General features: G+C 35.0%; 1 protein-coding gene across 1 annotated transcript; it reads left to right on the forward strand.

Moving 5' to 3' along the window:
- Positions 1–1,108: 1,108 nt before the first annotated feature.
- LOC134717817 (zinc finger protein 84-like) lies at positions 1,109–15,923 on the forward strand. The gene is made up of 4 exons (XM_063580311.1): positions 1,109–1,206; positions 6,709–8,617; positions 10,714–11,373; positions 14,220–15,923. Exons 2-4 carry the CDS (start codon positions 7,147–7,149, stop codon positions 15,695–15,697), a joined length of 3,609 nt encoding a protein of 1,202 aa, XP_063436381.1. The 5' UTR covers positions 1,109–1,206; positions 6,709–7,146; the 3' UTR covers positions 15,698–15,923.
- Positions 15,924–17,776: the final 1,853 nt, after the last annotated feature.

Raw genomic sequence — 17,776 nt, forward strand, 5'->3', positions numbered from 1 at the left:
ATCTTTGACAAGGTCTTTGAGAATGAAACCCATCAGAAAATAAAAAAATAATCAATTATAAAAAAGAAAAAGAGCCGGCGAGGTTAACATCTTAAAAGAAATAAAAATAGATGACATCAAATACATGAATTAAAAGAGGGTAATAGGGGGTCCAAGCCCAGGACCCCCCCCCTTCTTCCCGGACACGCCAATGTGCTCTGATGTAAAACAAAAAACATTATTGAATTTGCTTCACAAAGAATTGTACTTGTTTTTATAGGATAATCAAGTATTCGTGGCCTATTAAAATGAGATTATAAACACGATACCAAATCAATAAAATATATAACAATGCATTTTTTACCTTACAAATGTGTTTCAGTCAAAGGGAGATAACTTTTAACTCTTATCTGACTTTTTCGGAAACATGACCTACATGGGAGATAACCTATCGTTTTCAAAGAAACTATTTTCACTGTACTCACCTCAAATTCAGTACGTCATAAGTGCTTATTGCAATCCAACCTCTAGGAACGCTAAAAAAAAGCTATGTAGGAATGTATATTTAGGAAGTATATGACCGAACAAGACGTATAAAGAAGCCCACAAACAATTATATATTATAAATACATACTCATGTAATATCTAGGTTCATATTTGCTTTTGAAAATACTTTTAATGAGTATACGTTCTGATTATGTCCTCAATAGTATAACTACTCGTCCAAGAGTATCAGTATTTGATTTTGTTTTCCTTATCTGTGTTGTTCTGTACGGGGTCTACATAATGCACTTCATTCTATTCACTGCTTTCTTTGCAGGTCTCGGATTTCAATTAACGTCATATAACTCTCATATCCTAATTTCTATAAAGTTTCTAGTAAAATTCTACAACAAAAAAATCGGTTGCGGCATAATAATTAAAGCGCTAAGGATTATATTTGGACATTGGACCATATAAATAGGTAAAAGTCAAATTATTTTTTTCTGTTCGTTCATTCTTTGTCAGAAACCTATTATGTTTCGCAACCCAAATTCAGAGCTGTGTCCAGCTTTAATTCAGTATGGACAACTGCTCATGTTTCGATTTCAGTCGTCGTACATGTAATGCCAGAGTTCGACATAAGACAGGTGTGTGTGGTGTTCCATATAACAACTGTCAAACCCGTGATAACGTTGGTTTCATTCCCTCGACTTATATTCTCCTTCCACATGTTGCAGATACAAAGTAAGTTTAAATTCAAATTCAAATATTTAAATTAAGCACCTACATGTATCATATACTACATTGCGTAATTAAAGTGTACATAATGCATGACATAATAAACAAATGTGAAACATGATAAATAAATAAATAAAACACTGCCTAAAATGGAGAAAATTAGATTATGTACCCTTATCTTTTGTTCATTCAATGCAAATTTTAAAGAAAATCCACCGCCTTTCCCCTTGTTATCTCGTATTTGGCAATTCGGTGCTTTTTAGAGGATAATTGCATTCAGTGCTATGAATGATTTCCTTAAAACAAGTTTATAAATTTAGATATTGGTTAAAACAAATATAAATATGGACCAATTCAAGTACACCTTCTCGGGTGCGCTCGACTTTAGTGACTCAGCATGAAGCTTTTTGGATTTAAGGTTCATAAGGAATTTAAAAATATGGCCGTGTTTACTTCTCAAAATTTACTATGAGTGCCTAGAAACTGGTACATCAAGGAAAGTTTTAAGGCATGGCAGGAACCAGATATATAAAAGTTGTATGAAGTATACGTTTCAGAAAATTAAAAACTTACCAGGAATTTGATGTCCAGTTTTTTCCAGTCTGCAGAAGATAGCAAAATAAAAAAATACCCGAGTTTCGTTTGATACGGTCCACTTATTTACACAGTTTAAATCACATATTATGTTGTCTGCAGATGTCAATTGTCCATCTATTGTCCATTTAAATCAATACTACTCACAACATGTATAGTGTATTATATAAGGGGAGATTCACAAACCTCTTTCCCGACTTAGTTTATTTTGGCACCTTCTGCAGGAACGATAAAACTGGAAAGCAAAATGTAGTAAAGTTTATAATTTTCTAAAACAAAAAATGCAGTTACAATTTATATATCTACATGTAGTTCCTGCCATCCCTTAAAACTTTTGCAGATGAATAGGTTTGTCTGTACTCAGAGTAAAATTTGAGTTGTAAATACGGCCATTTTAGCCAAAAGGTTATGATGAACATTAAAAGGTTGTTTTGGACTTGTTGTTAAGGTTCATCTGAAGGAATTGAAAACTATGGCCGTTTTTACACCCAAAAAAATCTACTATGAGTACAAACAAACTGATGCATCTCGGAAAGTTTTAAGGCATGGCAAGACCTAGATATAAAAAAGTCTTATGTTCTAGAAAATACTGTATTAGTAAACTACTTACCTAGATTTTGACGAGCATTTTTCCACTCTACAGAAGATAGCAAAATAAACAAACGCACGATTTTCATTTGAAACGGTCCACTCAGTTACACAGTTTAAATCACCTATTGTTTACAGGTGTCTAGACTTGACCAGTCTGCACCGAAATCTTTTTCAACTACTAGTCCGAAGACCAATATTCTGACATTTTTCTTAAATTGGTTCAAACAAAAAATTGCAAAAACTAACTAGTCCTTATGAAATTTTACAAGTTTACGACATCGAACTAGTGGCTTACTGTGCAGACTGCTATTGTCCATCTGGTGTCCATTTAATAAATCCATTCATGTCCGTTAGACGTCTGTTCTTATCCGTTAGACGTCCGTCCATATCCGTTGCATGTCCGTTAAGCGTACGTTTTATCCGTCGACGTCCGTTCTGTCCGGTGGAAAATTTTGAGCATGTTCAAAACTTTGAACGGACGTCCAACGGATGAAATGTCCGTTGCACGTCCGTTAGGCGTCCGTTTCGTACTGTACTCGTCCGTTTCGTTTCCGTTTTGTATCCGTTACTTGTCCGTTATACATCCGTTGGAGGTCTGGAAGATAAATTCTTCAATGGACTTCTACTGGGCGTCTAACGGATAAAACGGATATTGAACGGCTGAGAAACGGACTTCTAATGGACGTATAACGGATAAAACGGATGATGAATGGATCTAAAACGGATAAATGCCAATTTAAAATTTCGCGTCAGAAATGCAAATTATTGGTATGTCAGATTTCTTAAGGTTCATGATTTCTTATTATTCATAATCGATCTTAGAGTATAGGCACGTCTTCACAATCAAGCAGTTCTTATTCAGGCCAGACACTGCCCTTTGGCGGAATTTTGAAGAACAAACCAAAATCAGTTACACAGAAACATTTTGAATATTTATGCGGTTAACATGTATTATTATTGTCGCCTTTGATTTTTCTGTATATCTTGTTCATTCGTTTTATCCGGTGCGCTTCCGTTAGGTGTCCGTTTTATGCGTTACTCATCCGTTGGATGTACGTTCGACATCCGTTCTGTCTGGTACGTTTCCGTTTATCTTACGTTGCATATCCGTTGTGTGTCCGTTATGCATCCGTTACACGTCCGTTTTATTCGGTCAGTACATCAACGGACTCCCAACATATAACAATTTGATCAACGGACAACTTTTATTTTCATCCATTAGGCGTCCGTTCGTGCTATCCGGTAAGTTGTGATCGAAACTTCACGGATATCTCGAACGGACGTTTAACGAACAATTTTTTTTCAATCCGTTCATGTCCGTTAGACGTCCGTTCTTATCCGTTAGACCTCTATCCATATCCGTTTTGTACGGTACTCGTCCGTTTCGTATCCGTTTTGTAATCGTTATGTGTCCGTTATACATCCGTTGGAGGTTTGGCAGATAAATTCACAAACGGACTTCTCCGGACGTTTAACGGACAAAAATGCTGTTGAACGAATGAGAAACGGACTTCTAACGGACGCATAACGGATAAAACGGATCATGAACGGATCTGAAACGGATAAATGTCAATCGGAAATTTCGCGTCAGAAATTCCAATTATTGGTATGTCAGATTTCATGAATTCTTAATATTTATAATCGATCTTAGGGTAAGGGCACTTCTTCACAATCAGGCAGCTCTTATTCAGGCCAGACACTGCCCTTGGGTGGCGATTTGAAGAGCAAAGTAAAACCAGTTACACAAAAACATTTTCAATATTTTTGCGATTTACATGCATTATTATTATCGCCTTTAATATTCCCGTATATATAGTTCATCCGTTTTATCCGGTACTCTTCCATTAGGTGTCTGTTTAATACGGTGCTCGTCCGTTGAATGTGCGTTCGACGTCCGTTCTTTCCGGTACGTTACCGTTGCTCGTACATTGCACGTCCGTTATACATTCGTTACAAGTCCGTTTTATTCGGAAATTTCGCGTCAGAAATTCCAATTATTGGTATGTCGGATTTCATGAATTCTTAATATTTATAATCGATCTTAGGGTAAGGGCACTTCTTCACAATCAGGCAGCTCTTATTCAGGCCAGACACTGCCCTTGGGTGGCGATTTGAAGAGCAAAGTAAAACCAGTTACACAAAAACATTTTCAATATTTTTGCGATTTACATGCATTATTATTATCGCCTTTAATATTCCCGTATATATAGTTCATCCGTTTTATCCGGTACTCTTCCATTAGGTGTCTGTTTAATACGGTACTCGTCCTTTGAATGTGCGTTCGACGTCCGTTCTTTCCGGTACGTTACCGTTGCTCGTACATTGCACGTCCGTTATACATTCGTTACAAGTCCGTTTTATTCGGAAATTTCGCGTCAGAAATTCCAATTATTGGTATGTCAGATTTCATGAATTCTTAATATTTATAATCGATCTTAGGGTAAGGGCACTTCTTCACAATCAGGCAGCTCTTATTCAGGCCAGACACTGCCCTTGGGTGGCGATTTGAAGAGCAAAGTAAAACCAGTTGCACAAAAACATTTTCAATATTTTTGCGATTTACATGCATTATTATTATCGCCTTTAATATTCCCGTATATATAGTTCATCCGTTTTATCCGGTACTCTTCCATTAGGTGTCTGTTTAATACGGTACTCGTCCGTTGAATGTGCGTTCGACGTCCGTTCTTTCCGGTACGTTACCGTTGCTCGTACATTGCACGTCCGTTATACATTCGTTCCAAGTCCGTTTTATTCGGTCAGTAAATCAACTGACTCACAACTGATAACAATGTTGTCAACGGACAACTTTTATATTCCGTTCTACTTCAAATAATCAAAGCTCCTTCTATCCGGTAAAGTGTGACCGAGGCTTTACCACAAACGTCATTTAAGAAGAATTTTTACCGTTATTCGTCATGAAGGAACCCCGTATACGACCCTCATATTTCCAACAGGAACAGATATTGTGACATTGTTCATAACAAAGTTTCTAGAAGAACATCTGTCAGACAGTACATATATATACGTTGACAACTTGACTATATTTGTCAATTTTAGAAAATACATAAAATAACACCATTTATACAAACTCAATGGCAATCTAATATTCTTGTTTAAAAATGTCTCTTAAGAAAACAAATATATTTTGCTTTTAGAAATTTATCTGTGCTAATAATGCATGATTAGGGAGCAGGTAAAATCTAATTGCTGAAATAAAGAGGATAAATCCGATACTCTACGGGATTGAAGGACATAAACTAGGTTTGGATTGTCCTAAGCAATCAATAAACTTTGATTATTCACGTCTCGTAATATCTTCCAATCAGGTAGTAAGAAGTATTCACGCACGTTCAATTCTTATATCGTCTCTGTTTGTCTTTTTTCATTTTGGTGTTGACAGTTTTTTTTCGATCTATGAGTTTGACTGTCCCTCTGGTATCTTTCGCCCCTCTTTTATCAACCTTTGATTTTATGTTGATCGTCCTAAATTAAAAGCTTCACTTCATGTACAAGTATTACATAAACTCAACATTGATCCACGAAAATGAGATCAAGGTCAGATAAACCATTGATCCACGAAAATGAGATCAAGGTCAGATAAACCATTGATCCACGAAAATGAGATCAAGGTCAGATAAACCAAACTAGAAATCCATGTTCACCTTACAATCATTAAATACACCAACATGACCAAATATAATAGTTGGCCTATTGTTTTTTTGTTTCTAAAACACAGGCTTCAAACTGAAAACGAAATATTGACCTATAAACCGTATGAATAATGTAAAGGTCAGATGAACCATGCCAGACAGACAAATACGCCTTACACTCATGTGCATTTCAATTTTTTAATGTCATGTAATAGAATAAAATTGAGAAAGGAAATGTGTCAAAGAGTCAATAACCCGACCAGATGACAGAAAACAGCCGAGAGCTATCGATGGGTCTTCAACACAGCAAGAAAAATCCCGTACCGGAGGCGTGCTTCAGCTGGACCTTACCCAAGTTGCAACACTATATGTGTATACATAAATGTGAAGCACATTGTACACAAAAACAACATAGACAGCAGTGGCGGATCCAGAGATTTTCATAAGTGGGGGCCCACTGACTGACCTAAGAGGGGGCCCGCTCCAGTCACGCTTCAGTGATTCCCTATATATGCTTTAAAATATAAACAACCAATGTTTTTCCCAAAAAAAAGGGGGGGGGGGGGCGGCCCCTCCTAAATCCGCCTCTGGACAGTTTATATGTAATATATCGAGAGGCATAGAAAGGTTTAAGTCATTAGTCTCAAATTTGTTTGCTTTTTCCTTACAGAGTTGAACAAGAAAAAGAACACAATTAAAGAAGATAAACGTCATTGATAAACAAGAAAACAATTACTGCAAATGAACCTCATTGTCATTTGATGAGATAAATGTGTTAATGATTAATAAGTGATAAATGGTACTGAACCGAGACGCATCAAATACAGGCTGTTGATAATCTTGATAAAAGTGATGATTTTGCCAGATAAGTTAGCCAAACAGGTGTCGTAAGGGGACAAGTGAGAATATGATATTTTAGCTATATAATTTAGTCAAGGAAAGGAATTTAAAAGGGCCACACGAAAAAGCTTCCTGATGACAAATGTCGTTAATTTAAATTTTGTGATGGATAATGTTAAAAAGTTATCTGAAGAGACACATGAGAACACATGCTGGAATAATGGTACATGTTTGAAGATTTAATTACGTCAGTAATTAACAAAAAGACATGACAACACAAACAAAACAAACACCTCACGTCTGTGATGTATGTGGCAAAGGGTTTAGTCAGTCAGGTAGTTTACAGAGTCACATGAGAACACATGCAGGTGATAAACCATATAAATGTGACGTATGTGTTAAAAAGTTTAGTCATCTAACTAATTTAGAGATTCACATGAGAACACATACCGGTGATACACGTAAACCTCATAAATGTGATGTATGTGGTAAAGGGTTTAGTCAATCGGGTAAATTAAAGAATCACATGAGAACACATACAGGTGATAAACCTTATAACTGTGACGAATGTGGTAGAGACTTTAGTCGGCTGGATAGTTTAAAGACTCACATGAAAACACATACGGACTCTAAACCTCATGTCTGTGATGTTTGTGGTAAAGGGTTTAGTCAGCGCCGTAATTTACAGAGGCACGTGAGAACACATACAGGTGAAACAACTTATAACTGTGACGAATTGGGTAAGGGCTTTACTCGGATGAATAGTTTAAAGACTCACATGAAAACACATACGGACAATAAACGACATGCCTGTGACTTATGTAGTAAAGAGTTTAGTCAGCGCTGTAATTTACAGAGGCACATGAGAATACATACAGGTGAAACACCTCATGAATGTGATGTATGTGGTAAAGGGTTTAGTCAGATTTGGAATTTAAAGAATCACATTAGAACACACACAGGTGATACACCATATAACTGTGACGAATGTGGCAAAGACTTTACTCGGATGAATAGTTTAAAGAGTCATATGAGAACACATACGGACGATAAACCTCATGTCTGTGATGAATGTGGTAAAGGTTTTAGTCAGCGTCGTTATTTACAGAATCACATGAGAACACATACAGCTGATAAACCTTATGACTGTGACTTATGTGGTAATAAGTTTAGTCGTCTTTGTAGTTTACAGCTTCACATGAGAACACATACCGGTGAACAACCTCATGAATGTGAGGTATGTGATAAAGGGTTTAGTCGTACTGATTATTTACAGAGGCACATGAGAACACATACAGGCGAACAACCTCATGAATGTGATTTATGTGGTAAAGGTTTTAGTGAGCGTCGTAATTTACAGAGTCACATGAGAACACATACAGGTGATAAATCTCATAACTGCAACATGTGCAATGTATGTGGTAAAGGCTTCATTGGGCTTGATAATTTAAAGAGTCACATGAAAATACACATGGACAGTAAACCACATGTCTGTGATGTATGTGGTAGAGGCTTTAGACGGTATTCGTATTTGCAGAGACACATGCGAACACATACATGTTTTAAACCTTATGACTGTGTCGTATGTGGTAAAGACTTTAGTCGGCTGGATGGTTTAAAGAGTCACATGAAAACACATACGGACGATAAACCGCATGCCTGTGATGTATGTGGTAAAGGCTTTAGTCAGCGTCGTTATTTACAGAGGCACATGGCAACACATACCGGTAAAAAAAACTCATAACAGTGGTGTATGTGGTAAAGGGTTTAGTCAGTTAAGGGCATACGATACAGTTTTGATCCTGTATTTACAAGTTCATGAAAATTTGCATATACAAATGTATGCTATTTTTTACCTGATTAAATCAAATATGTAATAAAAAATATACCTTCATGTGCTACTTTTTGAGTAAAATGAGGTCGGAATTTTGTATATTTGCTCAAAATTCAGATTTGTGGCCGTAATTTCTTTTTTGAAAGAAAGACATAACTTTTTTATTTTAAAAGATAAACACAAATTGTTTTTTTGTTAGATAATTGGTAATTTCTGTATTTTATAAATATCCTAAAAAAATATGCATTTTTTATTCAGAAATAACTCATATTTATCAAATGTTCATGAATTGAGGAAAAAACGTCATTTTTTACTGCATGTTTATCAAAATTAAAAAAAATCCTCTATTTACAGCTTTATAAAATTTGGGTCACATAATCTCCCTGCAAAATGAAACAAATTGCTGTTTTGAAAAATAGGGGTCCTTGAACTCGTTTTCAAATTAAATCAGGTTGAATGATAAAAATCAGTCGAAAAATGCATCTTTTCTCGATAAGTCACAGTTTGACGTCGCGAAAATAACAAATTACGTTAGAAACGTCATAACCTTCCCTGTAACTGTATCGTATGCCCTTATTAAGTGATTTACAGATTTTCATGAAAACACATACGGACGATAAACCTCATACATGTGATGTATTCGGTAACGGCTTGAGTCAGCGTTGATATTTACTGAGGCACATGAAAACACATACGGGCGATAAACCTCATGGCTGCAGTGTATGTTGCAAAAATTTATACACCTTCATGATTTACACACATGAGAACACATACAGGTGAAAACCTCATGACTGTGACGTTTGTGGCAAAAAGTTTAGTCGTCTTGGTAATTAACGGACACACATGAGAATACATACAGGCGATTACCCTCATGAATGTAGTGTATGTGGTAAAGGATTTGGTCGACTTGATCATTTACAGAGTCACACAAAAACACATAATGGCGATAAACATCATATCGGTGATGTATCCGTTTAAAAGTTTAGTGAGCTTTGTATTTTACATGAGAATACATAATGGCGATAAACATCATATCGGTGATGTATCCGTTTAAAAGTTTAGTGAGCTTTGTATTTTACATGAGAATACATAATGGCGATAAAACTTATATCGGTGATGTATCCGTTTAAAAGTTTAGTGAGCTTTGTATTTTACATGAGAATACATAATGGCGATAGAACTTATATCGGTGATGTATCTGTTTAAAAGTTTAGTGAGCTTTATACTTTACATGAGTATTCATAATTGCGATAACACTTAATTCGGTGATGTATGCGTTGTAAAATTTATTGAGCTTTGTATTTTACATGAGAATTCATCATGGCGATAAACCTCATAACGTTGATGTATGCGTTATAAAGTTGAATGAGCTTTGTTCTTTACATTAGAATACCTAATGGCGATAGAACTTATATCGGTGATGTATGCGTTATAAAATTTATTGAGCTTTGTATTTTACATGAGAATTGATAATGGCGATGAACCTTATATCGGTGATGTATGCGTTATAAAGTGTAATGAGTTATTGTATTTTACATGAGAACACATACAGTCGATAAATCTCATTACTGTGACTTTGATGGTAAAATGTTTCGTTATCTAACAAATGTTCAGAGACACATGAGAACACATACAGTCGATAAATCGCATTATTGTGATGTTGATGTTGAAATTTTTAGTTATCTTAGAAACGTACAGAGACACACGAGAACAAATACAGGAGATAAATCTCATTACTGAGGTGCTGATGGTAAAATGTTAAGTTATCTTAGAAATGTACAAAGACACATGAGAACACATACAGTCGATAAATCTCATTACTGTATTGTTGGTCGTAAAATGTTTGGTTATCTTAGAAATGTACAGAGACGCATAAGATAAATCTCATTACTATATTATTTGTCGAAAAATGTTTGGTTATCTTAGAAATGTACAGAGACACATGAGAACACACACATGAGATAAGTCTCATTACTGTGATGCTGATGGTAAAATGTTTAGTTATCTTAGAAGTACAGAGACACATGAGAACACATACAGTCGATAAATCTCATTATAATTGTGATATTGATGGTAAAATGTTTAGTTATCTTAGAAATGAACAGAGACACACGAGAACACATACAGTCGATAAATCTCATTATTGTGATGTTGATGGTAAAATGTTTAGTTGTCTTAGAAATGTACAGAGATACATGAGAACACATACAGTCGATAAATCTCATTATTGTGATGTTGATTGTAAAATGTTTAGTTATCTTAGAAATGTACAGAGACACATGAGAACACATACAGTCGATAAATCTAATTACTGTGATGTTGATGGTAAAATGTTTAGTTATCTTAGAAATGTACAGAGACGCACGAGAACACATAAAGTCGATAAATCTCATTACTGTGATGTTGATGGTAAAATGTTTAGTTATCTTAGAAATGTACAGAGACACACGAGAACACATACAGTCGATAAGTCTCATTACTGTGATGTTGATGGTAAAATGTTTAGTTATCTTAGAAATGTACAGAGACACATGAGAACACATAAAGTCGATAAATCTCATTACTGTGATGTTGATGGTAAAATGTTTAGTTATCTTAGAAATGTACAGAGACACACGAGAACACATAAAGTCGATAAGTCTCATTACTGTGATGTTGATGGTAAAATGTTTAGTTATCTTAGAAATGTACAGACACATGAAAACACATATAGGAAAATTACTGTGATGTTGGAAGTACAGGCTTTATTTATATTAAAAATGTGCACAGACACATGAGAACACATTTAGAAGATACATTTTTTTACTTTGATTTTGGTGGTAAACGTTTTCAGTAATATTAAAAATGTGAAGAGACACATGTAAACCCATATGTGAGATACGTAAAATCACAGGAATGAATATACTGCATGTGTGTCAGAATTTGTTTTAATTTGTGACTTAAAAAGACACTTTAGAATACAATCTTGAGTAAAACTCGTTAAAAGGATTTTTGTTTTAAAGAATTAATCCATTAAACATTAACAAAGATTGTTTAGATGTAAGAACATTTCAGCACATGTATATATCCATATATCTGTATATTTGAGATAAACCTTGATTTTTTTTTATTTATGTGGTGGGATGTTTAGTGTTAAGTTTTAATTTTAGATTAAAACACAAAAGAAGATGTGGTATGATTGCCAATGAGACAACTGTCCACAAAAGAACACATGTAGGAGATAAACCCTCATATATATGATATTTGCTAAAGGGTTTAGTCGGCTTAGTAATTTTCAATGACACAAGTGGATACCTGCATGAGATAAACATCATTTATGTGATACATGTATTGCTAAAGGGTTTAGTCGGCTTTCTAATTTGCTGAGAACACATTATATATGTGATGTTTGGTTAAGGGTTTAGTCGACTTTCTAATTTGCAGACACATAAGAACACATATTACATGAGAATACATCATGTATGTGATATTTGGTGAAGGATTTTGTCGGCTTAGTAATTTTCAATTACACAAGTGAATACCTGCATGAACTTACCATCATGTATGAGGTATTCAGTAAAGGGTTCACTCGACTTGGACTCGGACAACTTTTATATTCCGTTCTACTTCAAATAATCAAAGCTCCTTCTATCCGGTAAAGTGTGACCGAGGCTTTACCACAAACGTCATTTAAGAAGAATTTTTACCGTTATTCGTCATGAAGGTACCCCGTATACGACCCTCATATTTCCAACAGGAACAGATATTGTGACATTGTTCATAACAAAGTTTCTAGAAGAACATCTGTCAGACAGAACATATATATACGTTGACAACTTGACTATATTTGTCAATTTTAGAAAATACATAAAATAACACCATTTATACAAACTCAATGGCAATCTAATATTCTTGTTTAAAAATGTCTCTTAAGAAAACAAATATATTTTGCTTTTAGAAATTTATCTGTGCTAATAATGCATGATTAGGGAGCAGGTAAAATCTAATTGCTGAAATAAAGAGGATAAATCCGATACTCTACGGGATTGAAGGACATAAACTAGGTTTGGATTGTCCTAAGCAATCAATAAACTTTGATTATTCACGTCTCGTAATATCTTCCAATCAGGTAGTAAGAAGTATTCACGCACTAAGAGTCCATCGTTCAATTCTTATATCGTCTCTGTTTGTCTTTTTTCATTTTGGTGTTGACAGTTTATTTTCGATCTATGAGTTTGACTGTCCCTCTGGTATCTTTCGCCCCTCTTTTATCAACCTTTGATTTTATGTTGATCGTCCTAAATTAAAAGCTTCACTTCATGTACAAGTATTACATAAACTCAACATTGATCCACGAAAATGAGATCAAGGTCAGATAAACCATTGATCCACGAAAATGAGATCAAGGTCAGATAAACCAAACTAGAAATCCATGTTCACCTTACAATCATTTAATACACCAACATGACCAAATATAATAGTTGGCCTATTGTTTTTTTGTTTCTAAAACACAGGCTTCAAACTGAAAACTAAATATTGACCTATAAACCGTATGAATAATGTAAAGGTCAGATGAACCATGCCAGACAGACAAATACACCTTACACTCATGTGCATTTCAATTTTTTAATGTCATGTAATAGAATAAAATTGAGAAAGGAAATGTGTCAAAGAGTCAATAACCCGACCAGATGACAGAAAACAGCCGAGAGCTATCGATGGGTCTTCAACACAGCAAGAAAAATCCCGTACCGGAGGCGTGCTTCAGCTGGACCTTACCCAAGTTGCAACACTATATGTGTATACATAAATGTGAAGCACATTGTACACCAAAACAACATAGACAGCAGTGGCGGATCCAGAGATTTTCATAAGTGGGGGCCCACTGACTGACCTAAGAGGGGGCCCGCTCCAGTCACGCTTCAGTGATTCCCTATATATGCTTTAAAATATAAACAACCAATGTTTTTCCCAAAAAAAAGGGGGGGCGGCCCCTCCTAAATCCGCCTCTGGACAGTTTATATGTAATATATCGAGAGGCATAGAAAGGTTTAAGTCATTAGTCTCAAATTTGTTTGCTTTTTCCTTACAGAGTTGAACAAGAAAAAGAACACAATTAAAGAAGATAAACGTCATTGATAAACAAGAAAACAATTACTGCAAATGAACCTCATTGTCATTTGATGAGATAAATGTGTTAATGATTAATAAGTGATAAATGGTACTGAACCGAGACGCATCAAATACAGGCTGTTGATAACCTTGATAAAAGTGATCATTTTGCCATATAAGTTAGCCAAACAGGTGTCGTAAGGGGACAAGTGAGAATATGATATTTTAGCTATATAATTTAGTCAAGGAAAGGAATTTAAAAGGGCCACACGAAAAAGCTTCCTGATGACAAATGTCGTTAATTTAAATTTTGTGATGGATAATGTTAAAAAGTTATCTGAAGAGACACATGAGAACACATGCTGGAATAATGGTACATGTTTGAAGATTCAATTACGTCAGTAATTAACAAAAAGACATGACAACACAAACAAAACAAACACCTCACGTCTGTGATGTATGTGGCAAAGGGTTTAGTCAGTCAGGTAGTTTACAGAGTCACATGAGAACACATACAGGTGATAAACCATATAAATGTGACGTATGTGTTAAAAAGTTTAGTCATCTAACTAATTTAGAGATTCACATGAGAACACATACCGGTGATACACGTAAACCTCATAAATGTGATGTATGTGGTAAAGGGTTTAGTCAATCGGGTAAATTAAAGAATCACATGAGAACACATACAGGTGATAAATCTTATAACTGTGACGAATGTGGTAGAGACTTTAGTCGGCTTGATAGTTTAAAGACTCACATGAAAACACATACGGACTCTAAACCTCATGTCTGTGATGTTTGTGGTAAAGGGTTTAGTCAGCGCCGTAATTTACAGAGGCACGTGAGAACACATACAGGTGAAACAACTTATAACTGTGACGAATTTGGTAAGGGCTTTACTCGGATGAATAGTTTAAAGACTCACATGAAAACACATACGGACAATAAACGACATGCCTGTGACTTATGTAGTAAAGAGTTTAGTCAGCGCTGTAATTTACAGAGGCACATGAGAATACATACAGGTGAAACACCTCATGAATGTGATGTATGTGGTAAAGGGTTTAGTCAGATTTGGAATTTAAAGAATCACATTAGAACACACACAGGTGATACACCATATAACTGTGACGAATGTGGCAAAGACTTTACTCGGATGAATAGTTTAAAGAGTCATATGAAAACACATACGGACGATAAACCTCATGTCTGTGATGAATGTGGTAAAGGTTTTAGTCAGCGTCGTTATTTACAGAGTCACATGAGAACACATACAGCTGATAAACCTTATGACTGTGACTTATGTGGTAATAAGTTTAGTCGTCTTTGTAGTTTACAGCTTCACATGAGAACACATACCGGTGAACAACCTCATGAATGTGAGGTATGTGATAAAGGGTTTAGTCGTACTGATTATTTACAGAGGCACATGAGAACACATACAGGCGAACAACCTCATGAATGTGATTTATGTGGTAAAGGTTTTAGTGAGCGTCGTAATTTACAGAGTCACATGAGAACACATACAGGTGATAAATCTCATAACTGCAACATGTGCAATGTATGTGGTAAAGGCTTCAGTGGGCTTGATAATTTAAAGAGTCACATGAAAATACACATGGACAGTAAACCACATGTCTGTGATGTATGTGGTAGAGGCTTTAGACGGTATTCGTATTTGCAGAGACACATGCGAACACATACATGTTTTAAACCTCATGACTGTGTCGTATGTGGTAAAGACTTTAGTCGGCTGGATGGTTTAAAGAGTCACATGAAAACACATACGGACGATAAACCGCATGCCTGTGATGCATGTGGTAAAGGCTTTAGTCAGCGTCGTTATTTACAGAGGCACATGGCAACACATACCGGTAAAAAAACCTCATAACAGTGGTGTATGTGGTAAAGGGTTTAGTCAGTTAAGGGCATACGATACAGTTTTGATCCTGTATTTACAAGTTCATGAAAATTTGCATATACAAATGTATGCTATTTTTTACCTGATTAAATCAAATATGTAATAAAAAATATACCTTCATGTGCTACTTTTTGAGTAAAATGAGGTCGGAATTTTGTATATTTGCTCAAAATTCAGATTTGTGGCCGTAATTTCTTTTTTGAAAGAAAGACATAACTTTTTTATTTTAAAAGATAAACACAAATTGTTTTTTTGTTAGATAATTGGTAATTTCTGTATTTTATAAATATCCTAAAAAAATATGCATTTTTTATTCAGAAATAACTCATATTTATCAAATGTTCATGAATTGAGGAAAAAACGTCATTTTTTACTGCATGTTTATCAAAATTAAAAAAAATCCTCTATTTACAGCTTATTTGGGTCACATAATCTCCCTGCAAAATGAAACAAATTGCTGTTTTGAAAAATAGGGGTCCTTGAACTCGTTTTCAAATTAAATCAGGTTGAATGATAAAAATCAGTCGAAAAATGCATCTTTACTCGATAAATCACAGTTTGACGTCGCGAAAATAACAAATTACGTTAGAAACGTCATAACCTTCCCTGTAACTGTATCGTATGCCCTTATTAAGTGATTTACAGATTTTCATGAAAACACATACGGACGATAAACCTCATACATGTGATGTATTCGGTAACGGCTTGAGTCAGCGTTGATATTTACTGAGGCACATGAAAACACATACGGGCGATAAACCTCATGGCTGCAGTGTATGTTGCAAAAATTTATACACCTTCATGATTTACACACATGAGAACACATACAGGTGAAATCCTCATGACTGTGACGTTTGTGGCAAAAAGTTTAGTCGTCTTGGTAATTTACGGACACACATGAGAATACATACAGGCGATTACCCTCATGAATGTAGTGTATGTGGTAAAGGATTTGGTCGACTTGATCATTTACAGAGTCACACAAAAACACATAATGGCGATAAACATCATATCGGTGATGTATCCGTTTAAAAGTTTAGTGAGCTTTGTATTTTACATGAGAATACATAATGGCGATAAACATCATATCGGTGATGTATCCGTTTAAAAGTTTAGTGAGCTTTGTATTTTACATGAGAATACATAAGGGCGATAAAACTTATATCGGTGATGTATCCGTTTAAAAGTTTAGTGAGCTTTGTATTTTACATGAGAATACATAATGGCGATAGAACTTATATCGGTGATGTATCCGTTTAAAAGTTTAGTGAGCTTTATACTTTACATGAGTATTCATAATTGCGATAACACTTAATTCGGTGATGTATGCGTTATAAAATTTATTGAGCTTTGTATTTTACATGAGAATTCATCATGGCGATAAACCTCATAACGTTGATGTATGCGTTATAAAGTTGAATGAGCTTTGTTCTTTACATTAGAATACCTAATGGCGATAGAACTTATATCGGTGATGTATGCGTTATAAAATTTATTGAGCTTTGTATTTTACATGAGAATTGATAATGGCGATGAACCTTATATCGGTGATGTATGCGTTATAAAGTGTAATGAGTTATTGTATTTTACATGAGAACACATACAGTCGATAAATCTCATTACTGTGACTTTGATGGTAAAATGTTTCGTTATCTAACAAATGTTCAGAGACACATGAGAACACATACAGTCGATAAATCGCATTATTGTGATGTTGATGTTGAAATTTTTAGTTATCTTAGAAACGTACAGAGACACACGAGAACAAATACAGGAGATAAATCTCATTACTGAGGTGCTGATGGTAAAATGTTAAGTTATCTTAGAAATGTACAAAGACACATGAGAACACATACAGTCGATAAATCTCATTACTGTATTGTTGGTCGTAAAATGTTTGGTTATCTTAGAAATGTACAGAGACGCATAAGATAAATCTCATTACTATATTGTTTGTCGAAAAATGTTTGCCATTGGTTATCTTAGAAATGTACAGAGACACATGAGAACACACACATGAGATAAGTCTCATTACTGTGATGCTGATGG

Source organism: Mytilus trossulus, chromosome 5, assembly GCF_036588685.1.
Source record: "Mytilus trossulus isolate FHL-02 chromosome 5, PNRI_Mtr1.1.1.hap1, whole genome shotgun sequence".
Taxonomy (NCBI): domain Eukaryota; kingdom Metazoa; phylum Mollusca; class Bivalvia; order Mytilida; family Mytilidae; genus Mytilus; species Mytilus trossulus.

Excerpts from the sequence above, each read along its gene's own strand:
- LOC134717817 (XM_063580311.1), top strand. The coding sequence starts at position 7,147 with ATGACAACACAAACAAAACAAACACCTCACGTCTGTGATGTATGTGGC. Across the intron at positions 8,618-10,713 it reads ACATACCGGTAAAAAAAACT|TTATCTTAGAAGTACAGAGA; the intron begins CATAACAGTGGT and ends TAAAATGTTTAG. Across the intron at positions 11,374-14,219 it reads TCATTACTGTGATGTTGATG|ACATGACAACACAAACAAAA; the intron begins GTAAAATGTTTA and ends ATTAACAAAAAG.